This window comes from Gambusia affinis, linkage group LG16 (genome assembly GCF_019740435.1).
Source record: "Gambusia affinis linkage group LG16, SWU_Gaff_1.0, whole genome shotgun sequence".
NCBI lineage: Eukaryota > Metazoa > Chordata > Actinopteri > Cyprinodontiformes > Poeciliidae > Gambusia > Gambusia affinis.
In genome coordinates this window covers 17,939,598-17,951,079 of record NC_057883.1, presented here as the reverse complement: position 1 = coordinate 17,951,079, position 11,482 = coordinate 17,939,598, and the positions used below count along the sequence as shown (strand labels likewise).

General features: G+C 39.9%; 2 protein-coding genes across 4 annotated transcripts; both read left to right on the top strand.

Annotated features, from left to right (window-relative positions):
- Positions 1 to 37: 37 nt before the first annotated feature.
- mlh3 (mutL homolog 3 (E. coli)) lies at positions 38 to 7,951 on the top strand. Of its 3 annotated transcripts, XM_044142307.1 has the most exons (13): positions 38 to 3,320; positions 3,455 to 3,556; positions 4,049 to 4,128; positions 4,267 to 4,371; positions 4,452 to 4,536; positions 4,615 to 4,689; positions 4,792 to 4,900; positions 5,005 to 5,164; positions 5,255 to 5,278; positions 5,385 to 5,463; positions 5,570 to 5,721; positions 5,823 to 5,899; positions 7,832 to 7,951. In XM_044142307.1, the coding sequence occupies exons 1-12, from the start codon at positions 902 to 904 to the stop codon at positions 5,892 to 5,894; spliced, it is 3,462 nt and encodes a 1,153-aa protein (XP_043998242.1). In that variant the 5' UTR covers positions 38 to 901; the 3' UTR covers positions 5,895 to 5,899; positions 7,832 to 7,951. The 3 variants fall into 3 exon arrangements, with proteins under 3 accessions (XP_043998242.1, XP_043998241.1, XP_043998243.1); XM_044142306.1 differs by lacking the exon at positions 7,832 to 7,951 and having other exon boundaries at positions 5,823 to 7,612; XM_044142308.1 differs by lacking the exons at positions 3,455 to 3,556; positions 7,832 to 7,951 and having other exon boundaries at positions 5,823 to 5,901.
- fosaa (v-fos FBJ murine osteosarcoma viral oncogene homolog Aa) lies at positions 7,777 to 10,656 on the top strand. The gene is made up of 4 exons (XM_044142312.1): positions 7,777 to 7,951; positions 8,558 to 8,785; positions 9,108 to 9,215; positions 9,310 to 10,656. Exons 1-4 carry the CDS (start codon positions 7,814 to 7,816, stop codon positions 9,979 to 9,981), a joined length of 1,146 nt encoding a protein of 381 aa, XP_043998247.1. The 5' UTR covers positions 7,777 to 7,813; the 3' UTR covers positions 9,982 to 10,656.
- Positions 10,657 to 11,482: the final 826 nt, after the last annotated feature.

Sequence of the window (11,482 nt, the reverse complement as noted above, 5' to 3'; positions counted from 1 at the left end):
GGTTGGTGATAGAAATATGTTTGAGGTAGAGAGAAACTCTGATTTATATTACCCTATTGTGTTTGCCTTCTAAATTAAAATCTGTGGTTATTTGCTGCAAGTGTAGCAGTGGAAGAAAACATTGTAGTCAGAATGGCATTGCCTTCTTTTTGCATCAAAAAAAGTGTGTACAAGAGCTCTGACTCTGTCTGAGTTCTTTCAGCTAGGGAAGTGCACAAAAAGTACACATTATTGTGACTAGTATTAAAAAATAAACTGAACTATAATTAAACAGAATAATATTGTAGGATTGTTGGTGAGAAGCATCTTCAACCATTGGTGATTAAACAAATATTTGGCATGTTTATTTTTGATTGATTTAGATGCATTAGTTTATTGTCAAATATTCAAAAGAATAACATTTGGCTGCTATATCCTCGTTGTATTAAAACAGACCACTCACACAACTCAACAGAACCTAACGCGCTTGGAGTTCCACAAATTACAGTTTTTGCTGAACAAAATGCCACACACAATATGGCGGCGTGGCTTCAAGGGAGGTTGATTTTGCTTTGTGATTGGTTGACGCATGGACGCTAAACTGAAGCCATTTTATAACGAGCCAAAAGGTGGCGGTATTCGTTTCAGCTGTTAGCTGAAAATTGTTAAAAGTAACGTCTTTTTTATGCTACGTTGACTATACGGCAGACAAGGTATTTTCAGTGTTGTTTAAATTTTATTTCAGTGTATTTCCTTTTTTTAAGTCATTCAAACTTAGATTTTTTTAAGGTATTTTATTGAAATATTTAGAACTAGTTTGCTTGGTTGCAACGGTTAACTTTAAAAACCCCGACTGCATCTCGTCTCGTATTTATGAAGTTAAGAGCCAGAAATATAAAGAAAAGTAAAACGAAGGAGCATAATGATAAGGTGTTTGCCAGTGGAGGTTCAGGGGAAAATTCGCTCCGGTGTGGCCATCCCGTCCCTCCAGCAGTGCGTGGAGGAGCTCATTTTAAATAGCATCGATGCTGGAGCCACCTGTGTGGGGGTCAGGATGGACATGGAGGCGTTTAAAGTCCAGGTGATCGACAATGGATCTGGGATGACTGTTGAGGACATGGAGCTAGTTGGAACCAGATACCACACAAGTAAATGCAGCTGTATTGAAGACCTAGAGAACCTGAAATGTTATGGCTTCAGAGGAGAAGCGTTGGCGAGCATTGTTTCTTTAGCTACGCTTGTTGAAATCTCCTCCCGGACCAGACTGTCAGTGAAAACACATGTTAAACTGTTCAAGGATGGACAAGGCATGGATGTCTTCGAAGAAGAGGCGGTTCGACCCTCCGCAGGGACGACTATTATCATCTGTAACTTCTTCCACAACATGCCAGTCCGGAGGAAGAGAGTGGATGCAGTCCTGGAGGTGGAGAGGATCAGACAAAGAGTGGAGGCTGTGTCCCTGATGCATCCTTCTGTCTCCTTCACCCTGAAGAATGACTACACAGGGGTCATGATGGTGCAGCTTCCCAAAGCCAGAGACACCTACCACCGCTTTGTTCAGATACACAACCTGACTCGGGCAGAGAAACTGGGAGAGATCAGCCACACACACAAGCAGTTTGAGGTGACTGGTTACCTAGGCAAAGAGGGACACTACAACAACAGCCTGCAGTATCTGTACGTCAACAACAGGCTTCTGCTGAAAACACGGATCCACAAGCTGCTAAACTGTCTCCTCCGCAGGCTGAGCAGCTCCAACCAGAAGCATGACAGCCCAGACGGGATATCTGTGACTCGGAGTCCAAAGCTTAAGCGAAACCAGGATCAATATGGAGTCTACATCATCAATATAAAATGTTCTTACTCTGAGTATGATATTTGTCTTGAGCCAGCAAAAACTCTGGTGGAGTTCAAAGACTGGGATGGGGTTTTGCTTTGCATAGAAGAAGCAGTGAAGGTTTTTCTGAGGAGGGAAAACTTGGTCTCTCTGTTTTCTCAAGAGGACTTGGAATGTGTGTCCCCTAAGGTTTTTAGTATTGAAACAATAGATCAAAAAGTGGAAACTGAGACAGCTGGCCAAGGAGATGTTGGCACTTCCACCCTGGACTGCGGCGTTGGAACGAAACTGGCATCTAATTTTGTTCATCGTAGGAGAGCAGATGACAGCGTTTGCCTCGAGTCAGACCTGATTGAGAGCAAAGCTGATGAAGCTCAACGATATAAACAGATTGATATAGCTTTCAGTGAATGTAAGGAGACACCACGACGTGATCTGGAGCTTGCATCAACTGATGTAAACAAAGGCAAGCAAGCATTCACCGAAGCCCCTGACAATTTAGACAACCAAAAGAGACAAGACTGTGTAGACGAAGAAACCCAGCAGAGCACTATTGATTCACATTTACCTATCAGCCAAATTCCAATGTCTCAGCTTGATTTGAACTTTAATAAACAAATATTGCAGCACCCTAGCAGAAAGATTAGATTGTCTGACCCATATGTTCACCAAAGTCTCTCAATTCAAGACGTATCTCACAAAGATAAGCCTTTGTTTCAAGTTCAAGATTTGGGGCTGAATTGTAAAGAGAAATTAACTGCATCAAAACGCAAAATGACACTTGAATCAAACAGAGATCTTGCTCCTTTCATCCCCTCAAAGATTCCCAGAGTTATTCCTGTTGAGAAGTTGGCAACATTCAAGCAACCTGGATCGCTTGATAAGTTTAGACAAACATACAGCAAGTCTGTTAATATGAAATTTCAGCATCATCAGCCACAGAATGACACTCATTTATTCCAGACATCAAGCTTTGCTAAAAATCCTCATAGTTTGTCTGCTTTTCAAGAAAATAATCAAGATCAAGTTTCAGACTCTCGAGAAGAAGGGATAGAACAGACCATCTCCCTAAACCCAGCAACACTCACAGCTAATCACAGAAAAAGTAAAATATCTTTGGCAGCTAAACTTTGTCATTTAAAACAGCATTTGACAGAAGATGAAGAACCCTTGCAGCACACTCATAGGAATATTTCAGAGGACAAAACCAGTCTTACTTTTCCTACAGATGGTACGCAATACAGAATCAGCTGTCAGAATCCACAAAACCATAAAGTTCCCATTGACCCTTCATTGGACAGCAGTTGTAAACAACTGGCTGGTGATGAGGGTGACTCGAGGTGTAATGACTGGCTCCATCATTATGATGCATCTATTGGAAAAACTGTTTATATCAACAAAAAGACTGGCCTCAGCAGATACAAGGAGCCAGCTTCAGAGGAAACACAAGTACCTTGTACATCTGATGTCTCCAACATGGCTGTTAGTGTCATCTCTGAGATGGGTGAGTTACTTCTTTCTCTAGTATATTTTAGCAAACTATGTACATGCACAAAGGAGAAAGTAAGAATTCTTCAGTAATTTATTGTAAAAAGTTATTTTGTGTTGCCTTCTGTTTCCCTGTTGCTTAAATTGTAGGTGTGGAATGCATGTGTTACCCATTTCAACTGGATTTAGTGTTGCCTTTCCTGCCTAAATCCGGGCAAGGAAGAGTCATTAGCTCAGGGACTGACTGTAGAGGTACATCACAGACAGATAAATCTCTGTTCGAGGGGAAGGTGTCTTCATAACTGGTCACTTTTTCACATTTTGTCACTTTACAACCCTGGTGTACTTTATCTGGATTTTATCTGATAGACCAACTCAAAATAGTGCAGAATTGTGAAGCAGCAGGAAAAAGTTTCATGGTTTGCAGAGTTTTACCAATAAAAATGGAATGGAGACACTCTTCATACAATCTGACTGAGCTTGAGCTATTTTTAGCTAGATGCCTCAAAAGACTTGCAGCTGTGATTTTGTTAAAAGGCGCATCTACAAATTACTGACAGAGGAATGTAAGCAATTTTTTTGCAACACTTTACAGTTTTTTATTCATAAATAATTTTAAAACCATGCATTATCTACTACGTGTTGGTCTATTAATAAAATCCTATTAGACTGTGCTCTGATTTGTGGTTGTGAGAGCAGGAATGTGGTTCATGATGTTATAGTTTGTGTTCCCTGTCCTTACAGATGACGCTGATCAGAGCGCCAACTCTCTTTCTGCATTGTACTCTAAATGGAAAAATCCGGTGTTTGTCCGCCCACCTACAGTAAGCAAAGCTTGAAGTTTAAGACTTTTGTGGTGATGTTAAAATGTTTAGCTGCTTCCTGCCGCTCCAAGGATGCCATAATAAAACTTTTAATAGATTTTTTTATATCTGTTTTTGAATCTGTGTTTTGACTATCAGGTTGGTGTGGATATATCCAGCGGACAAGCTGATGGACTAGCTGTGAAGATCCATAACATCCTCTTTCCATACCGCTTTTCTAAGAATATGATTCACTCAATGAAGGTGAACTTATTCTTTTGCAACATTCATGTTTGGTTTATTTGCATTTTATGAAATTAAAATTATTCTTATTTACTCTGTAGGTTGTTAATCAAGTGGATAAAAAGTTTCTTGCCTGCCTCATTAATGCAAGAGAAGGAGGTTCAGCAGTACAGACTGAAAATAAAGGTATCGATTTTAAACTTTTTACCATCTCTTGGTTTTGTGACACAGTTTCAAAATAGTGTAATATTTTTCCTCTTAAAGTCACAGGAAACCTTCTGGTGTTGGTGGATCAACATGCAGCACATGAGAGAGTTCGACTTGAAAATTTAGTTGCAGGTAAAAAAAAAAGGGGAAAAAAGGTGGACAGTGTTAAATTCTGCTTGTTCACCTAATGTCAGGATCTGGAAAGTAGTGTAATGGCTAAATATTTTGATGTAGATTCATATGAAGATGACCCAGATGCCTGCGGGAAGAAACGTCTTTGTTCATCAACCATTTTACCACCTTTGGGAATCAGCGTGACTGAAGAGGAGCTCAGGCTACTTAGGTGCTCTTTCCATTGTTGTGGCTTTCTAAACCAACCATTGAATATTTTATGATATTATACCCACACAATTCAACGTATTTTAAACCTGTATACATTTTTCGAAGGTCTTCTCAGCCACAGTGGAGGAATTTGGGCCTTGAAGTTACTTTCTCAAAGACAGGAGCTCCGCAGGTGTTTGTGGGAAAGGTACCCCTGTGCTTCATGGAAAAAGAGAGTAATGAGCTCAGGCGGGGCAGACCGTCTGTCATCAAGCCGGTTGTTGAGGTAAAAGAAACTCAAGGTCGTTTATAATAAGATCAATAAATACGAGTTTTAATGTTCAGTTTGTCAACCTCTGTGTTTTTCTCAACTCAGGAGTATCTTCGAGAGCAGACTGAGGTAAAATTACGTTGTTCTTGGATACCTCTTGTACACCATTGTTTTTTTTTATTTATTAATAACCTTAATGAATATAGTTTTTTTTTCTTCTGCTCTCCTTTTTAAGCTACTCCGTCTAACAGGCAGAGTCGGAGGAACTTTGCCCCTTACTGTTTTGAAAGTACTTGCCTCATTGGCGTGTCATGGTAAAAAAAACAAGAAGAAGAAGAAATTATCACTATTTTCTTGCCTTGTGTTTTTCTAATAATGAGTCTGATGTATCTTATCCTATTGCCTGAATCTGCTGAAAAGGTGCCATCAAGTTTAATGACACTCTAAGCCGGGATGAGTGCCGCAGCCTGGTCGCATCCTTGTCTTCATGCCAGCTGCCCTTCCAGTGCGCCCATGGCCGTCCCTCCATTGTTCCGCTAGTAGATATCCTTCATCTGGACAAGGACCAGAAGGTACCAGAAAGCATTAATAAATCTTTATAAAAGCAATCTGTGGCTTAGTCAGTTATACAGCACTGAATTCTGATTGTGCTTATGTGTTTTTGTTCCTGTAGGATTTTCAGAAACCCAACCTGCAGAAGCTAAGAAGAATGTATAGAGCATGGGAGCTGTATGGAAATAAATAAAAAAGGTGTGCTTTAAACATGTACCTTACTGCAAATATAAAAGCTTTAATAGAGTTCAAACCTGGTACATGATAAAGTAATAAGTTCTATATCTAAGTCTGTTTGATAACTATATGGCAAAAAGTAGATATAACAATAAATTTAAATGTAATGCATCATAAATGCACACTACTGTTGCACCGTAGTGAATCATCTCTCCATGTTGGAAAAGTTTAGTAATAGCAAAGAACACTTTGCTCAATATGTTTTTCATATGAATAAGCAAATAAAAAAACAAAACAATATAATGAACAGCAAAAACATTCTAATCCTTGCAGTTTTTAAAATTTTATGTGACAGACCAATGCAAAGTGGGGACCAATTGTCAAGTGGAAGGAAAGTGATGCATGGCTTTGATTTTCTTTTCTTTTTTTTTTACAAATAAAAATCTGAACTGTGTGGTATGCATATGTATTCCACCACTAATGCATTATTTCCAGAAGTCAAAAAAATGAGGAAGACAAAGATTTAAAGGTTTGTCTCCACCAGCTTTGCACATCTAGAGATAGAAATTTTGCCTGTTCTTTGCTAAGCGATTTAAGCAAGTCTTTCACCTTGGATTGTACAGTGTTCAAAACTTTGGATATTTTTCTTTAACTTGAACTTTCCTTGGGGTGGGGAAGTTCAAGTTAATGAAAAACAAGCTGAGGAGATCTTTACTGAACAGCTACTGCTATACTGAGGTTCAATTACACACGGATGGCATTTATTTACTAATTAACTGACTTCTGATTTTAGGGAGGGGTGTCAGAACAAAGGGGGTGAACACAAATTCATGCCACACTTTTAAGATATACTTTGTGTTGGCTTATCACTCAGCTTCCCAAGACCTACGGTGAAGTTAGTAGTTATACTGTGACAAACTGTGTTCTCAATAGTTGTGCAAATCACTACCATGGTGCAACACTTGTGATGGGGAGAAAAATAAAAAGAAGCTCCAATCGTTTTCAATGTCCTAGTGGAAAATGTCCTTGAGATTTTCGTGGCTGAGGCATCCGGCCACGAAAATCTTAGAGATGCAGATGTAACGATGGGAGGAAAGGATGTTGCTGCTCCAAGAGATCCTCCACTTCTAAGTCATCCTCCTCAGTTCCGGGTCATGTCACATGACTTCACAGCCCCCACAAAAAGTACAAGGTCCCGGCTAGATTGGATCCGTAATTTGGACAAAGTGGGCACGACGCTTTGCTGTGATTTGCGGTCAGGGGTAAAACGGTGTCTGGGATTGGTAGAGTCGGTCTGTCCTTACCACCGATGTCCTCCATTGATTTCATTTTATCTGCGATGTAAAGTTGGAAGATATTGCATTTTTTTTTAAAAACATTTCTTAAAAATATGTACTATTTTATTAAGACGAAAGAGGCAACGCAGAACCGTGTAATGTAGCGATGACGTGCATAATTTCTGCCGCTAAAAAATAAATATATTTTTGGAAAATCGTACAAAAATACATCATCTGGCTGCATCTGTTCCACTTGGTCACTGCAAAACATATAATTAAATGAATGCACGACCCTTCATTGCGTGGGAATTATTGGTGTAATTACGTCTCTAACTGCATATGGCCGATATTATAATTATTTTCGCGATGAATTCGTATTTTGCCTTTGCCGTCTGCTAAATGTCAAAGTGATGCTCCTTTTTTCTAAGTATGTAGGCCTGTGTGTTTGAGTCCGCCACCCCCTCCCCTCGATGGTACAGTCCTGGTTCATTCATAAAATTCTAGCAGGGCTTAATAGGAGGGGCTTGCATTCAAGTCATCCAGTTACCAGGTATATACCTGGAGAAAAGACACGCTCTCTGCCCAGCGGAAGTTCTATATATATATTTGTCATTGAGTAGGACTCGTGTTGTGTTTTATTCTTTGTTTATTCACTCTGATGTATAAAAACAACCAGACGGCTGATATGGATGCAGTCTCTCCAACCTTGCGGACAGAGTCTCCTGTCGGGACGCTCTGCCAGAAGACGCCAGAAGAGGCGAGCTCTCCAGCGTCTTCCTCGGAGAGCGGAGCCAAGGTATGAATGGCTTTGTTGATCATGTACATCACTGTTTTATAGCGGCAGGAGGAGGAGGAGGAGGCGCTTTTACAAGCACATAAAACCGATTTTAATGAGATCCACATAAAAAAGAACAACCTTCGGCGCCCTGATGCTTACATTTTTTAATCTTCGAGATGGTGGTTGGGGAGGGGAGGTGATTGATGGGATTTTTAATTAATTTGGATGCGCTAAAAATTTCAGCATTATATTTTGACGCATTGATTGAAACAGATCCATGTGCCGAAGATGATTCGGCTGTATATGGCGCGTTGTTGTGGTTCCGACGTCCAAGGACCAATTGTGAGCGTGTCGATGCAGCGGTTCATTGAGAAAAAAATAAATCCATTCAGGAGACTCCTCAGCAGCTCTGCGTCAGTGTTGACGTCAGGAACAATGATAAAGTCAAATATTGATCCGGAGAAGGCTATTTCTGGTGAGGGATATGTCAAAACAATACAACATCCAGGGCACCCTGTGTCTTCTGATCATATTGCAGGTGTTATTGGTGGCAATAAGATCCTTTAAAAAAAGAAAGAAAAGAAAGAGACATCAGTAATCTTTTGTCAATTTCATGTTTTTCAGGAGGTCAGCCAGGATATAAGTGCTCAGGACAATCCATTTGTTCCAACAGTTACAGCAATATCCTCCACCCCAGATTTCCAGTGGATGGTCCAGCCTACGATTATTCCATCTGTCTCCCCATCTCTGGGCAGCAAGCAAGCCAATGAACCACAAAGCTCTCACCAGGCAACACCCAAAGCAGGCGGGAGCAAGGGGAAAAATGCTGCCAGAAAGGGGAAAACAGAGCAGGTGAGAGTACCTCAGATTAAGCCAATCTGCAGTCCAACAGAGAAAAAAAGGCAGAAATGTGAATTATACATGACGATGAGTTCCTTGTGCTCATCAGTGCTGTTGTGTGCACACTCCTCAACAGCTGTGTGCCTTCCTTAGGATGTCAATTTAAATTCAGGTCACAGCAAGTCTGCAACAATGATCTATTTTTAGACACATTGCAGCGAAACATGCTTTTGCCCATTTTTCTTTGCTTTTTTTTTTAACAGCTTTAAGTGAGAATGGATGGAGTGGATGAGGAGATGCAGGCAGTAACTGAATCATTTCTTTCCTTCTCCAGTTGTCTCCAGAGGAGGAGGAGAAGAAGCGGATAAGACGGGAGAGGAATAAAATGGCTGCAGCAAAGTGTCGCAACAGACGGAGGGAGCTCACAGATACGCTGCAAGCTGTAAGTAAACAGTGAGGCATTTACTCAGCTGTCATTTGCACTTACTGCTGCGCGTTTGCCACGTGGATGATTTTGGATGTCGATCTTTCTGAAGGAGACTGACAAGCTGGAGGAGGAAAAAGCAGCCCTGGAGATGGAAATAGCTAACCTGCTCAAAGAGAAAGAGCGCCTTGAGTTTATCCTCGCCACACATAAATCAGTATGCCAGATCCCAGATGAGCTGGAGTCCATTTTACAGGCTTCGGTGAATTCCCCAGAGCTGCCTCCCAGTCCAGATGAGGACAGGCTTCAGGATGAAGGCATCCAGGAAGCTCCTTCACTCCAAGACATGGACATCCCCAGTGATCCATCCACAGCCATCTCTGGGAACTCCAATATCTTGCTGTGCGCCAACGCTGAAATCAACATCTCCGATCTGGAGCCCTCCCTGGACATTAAGGAGGGGCTACTAGACAATATCCTACCCAGTCTGGAGGACAGAATCCCCATGGAGACTGCTCGATCAGTGCCAGACATAGATCTGAGCAGCTCCCTCGGCGTCTCGGACTGGGAGACCCTGTATAAATCTGTCTCCTGTGACCTGGAGCCTCTCAGCACTCCGGTGGTGACCTCCACCCCCACCTGCAGCAGCTACCTGTCTGTCTTCACGTTTGCGTGTCCCGAGCTGGACTCTCTGACGGAGGAGGAACTGGACGGCCTTAAAGATGGTCTGAGTAAGGCTGAATCCGTTGATATTCTGAACTCACCAACGCTTCTCGCCTTATAATCCACAGAGAGAGGGACGAGATCTGCCTGATCTCTGTTTTTTATTTATTTATTGATTTTTTTTTTTTTGGTTTGCAGGTACCTGACTTTAAAATGAAATCAACAACATATGCCCAGATATGCTGTAACTGTTCAAGGAATACCTAAATGAATTGTCTTGTGTTTGACTGAGTATGCATATAAACTTTGTCCTGATACTTAGCCAACAGAGTGATGTAGCTAAAAGCATGGCTGTTAATTCAACAAGAGGGACTGTCGATTTGGTTTTAAAAACGCATGCAGAGAAAATCCAAATAATTTTCAAAGCTTATTTAAAGGTATTCATGATCTGTTAATAGATCTAAAGTGTACTGTGCAATTTGATGTATCTGTATGGTGTTTTTTGTGCCAAAAGTGTAAAGTTCGCTGTATACATTTACATATTCATCCACACCTCAATATCATCAGCTGTGCTTTGACCTCATTGTTGAAATGTTGAAAGTTTTCCATGAAAACATCCAGTGCTATACACTATATATATTAATATATATATATTATATCTATTGAGATGTAACTTTTATTTATTTTTTTACCTTTCAGATTTTGACTTATTGTCAACATTTAAGGAAAAAAAGAGAGCATTGATTGCTTATCTATGCTGCTGACTAACAATAATAAATTTATGTTCCCAATGGTGTTTGCTGATGTTGAGAAATTTTTTTTATTCATAATTTTGACCTTTGTTTTTCAGAAGGAATTGGGCTTAAATTCTATAAAACAAATGCAAACATGAATATAAAAGTACAAGTAAGACTCATAGTACCATAGAAAGGTCTTTATGTCCCTTTAACATTTTATCACCTTGCAAACATAACTAATTGCATTTATTTGAATTTTATAGAAAAGGAGAAGGAAAGAGAAACAAGCTAATAAAAGAGTGGCCTGAATATATATTCAAAAATTTATACATTTTTGAGTCAAAATGTATAAATAATTGTACATTTCAGGATGGGAATGTGAGATTTAAGTGTCATGTAATGTGGAAATAATTAAAGTTTATGTGGTGCTTGGTGATTTAAATGTTTATAAGTTGAGTATGATAGGGGCAGGAAATCATAAGATCTTGTGTCTTTTACCTGCTCCTTTCTGAACAAATAATGTAAAATTGCATGTCAATTGAGCATAATAATTTGTTTGAATTTATTTTGGTTTTTTTTTTTTTTTTTTACCTTTTATCTTTATATTTTAAAGGTACATCTACAAATCTGGAGGGTATGCATGTACCAACTTAGTTCATCTCCTGACTTAAATGTAAGTCCAGTAATACCACAGAAACTTCTTCAGTCTTCTGCTCTTGGAGGAACAGAAAATCAATGCCGAGGAAAATATATGGCACTCCTGGATTGGGTGCTTTGTGAACTCCAACCAGCAGTAAGTATTATTGTGCTTTGGTATATTCCCAAACTGCTTTTAAAAAAAAAAAAAAAAAAATTATTTAAAAACACTGCAAAAAGGAAAGTTGT

Coding starts and splice junctions, on each gene's coding strand:
- mlh3 (XM_044142307.1), top strand. CDS start 902: ATGATAAGGTGTTTGCCAGTGGAGGTTCAGGGGAAAATTCGCTCCGGT. Junction 4,129..4,266: donor TGTTTGTCCGCCCACCTACA/GTAAGCAAAGCT, acceptor TTTGACTATCAG/GTTGGTGTGGATATATCCAG. Junction 5,722..5,822: donor ATCTGGACAAGGACCAGAAG/GTACCAGAAAGC, acceptor TTGTTCCTGTAG/GATTTTCAGAAACCCAACCT.
- fosaa (XM_044142312.1), top strand. CDS start 7,814: ATGTATAAAAACAACCAGACGGCTGATATGGATGCAGTCTCTCCAACC. Junction 8,786..9,107: donor GAAAGGGGAAAACAGAGCAG/GTGAGAGTACCT, acceptor TTCCTTCTCCAG/TTGTCTCCAGAGGAGGAGGA. Junction 9,216..9,309: donor TCACAGATACGCTGCAAGCT/GTAAGTAAACAG, acceptor ATCTTTCTGAAG/GAGACTGACAAGCTGGAGGA.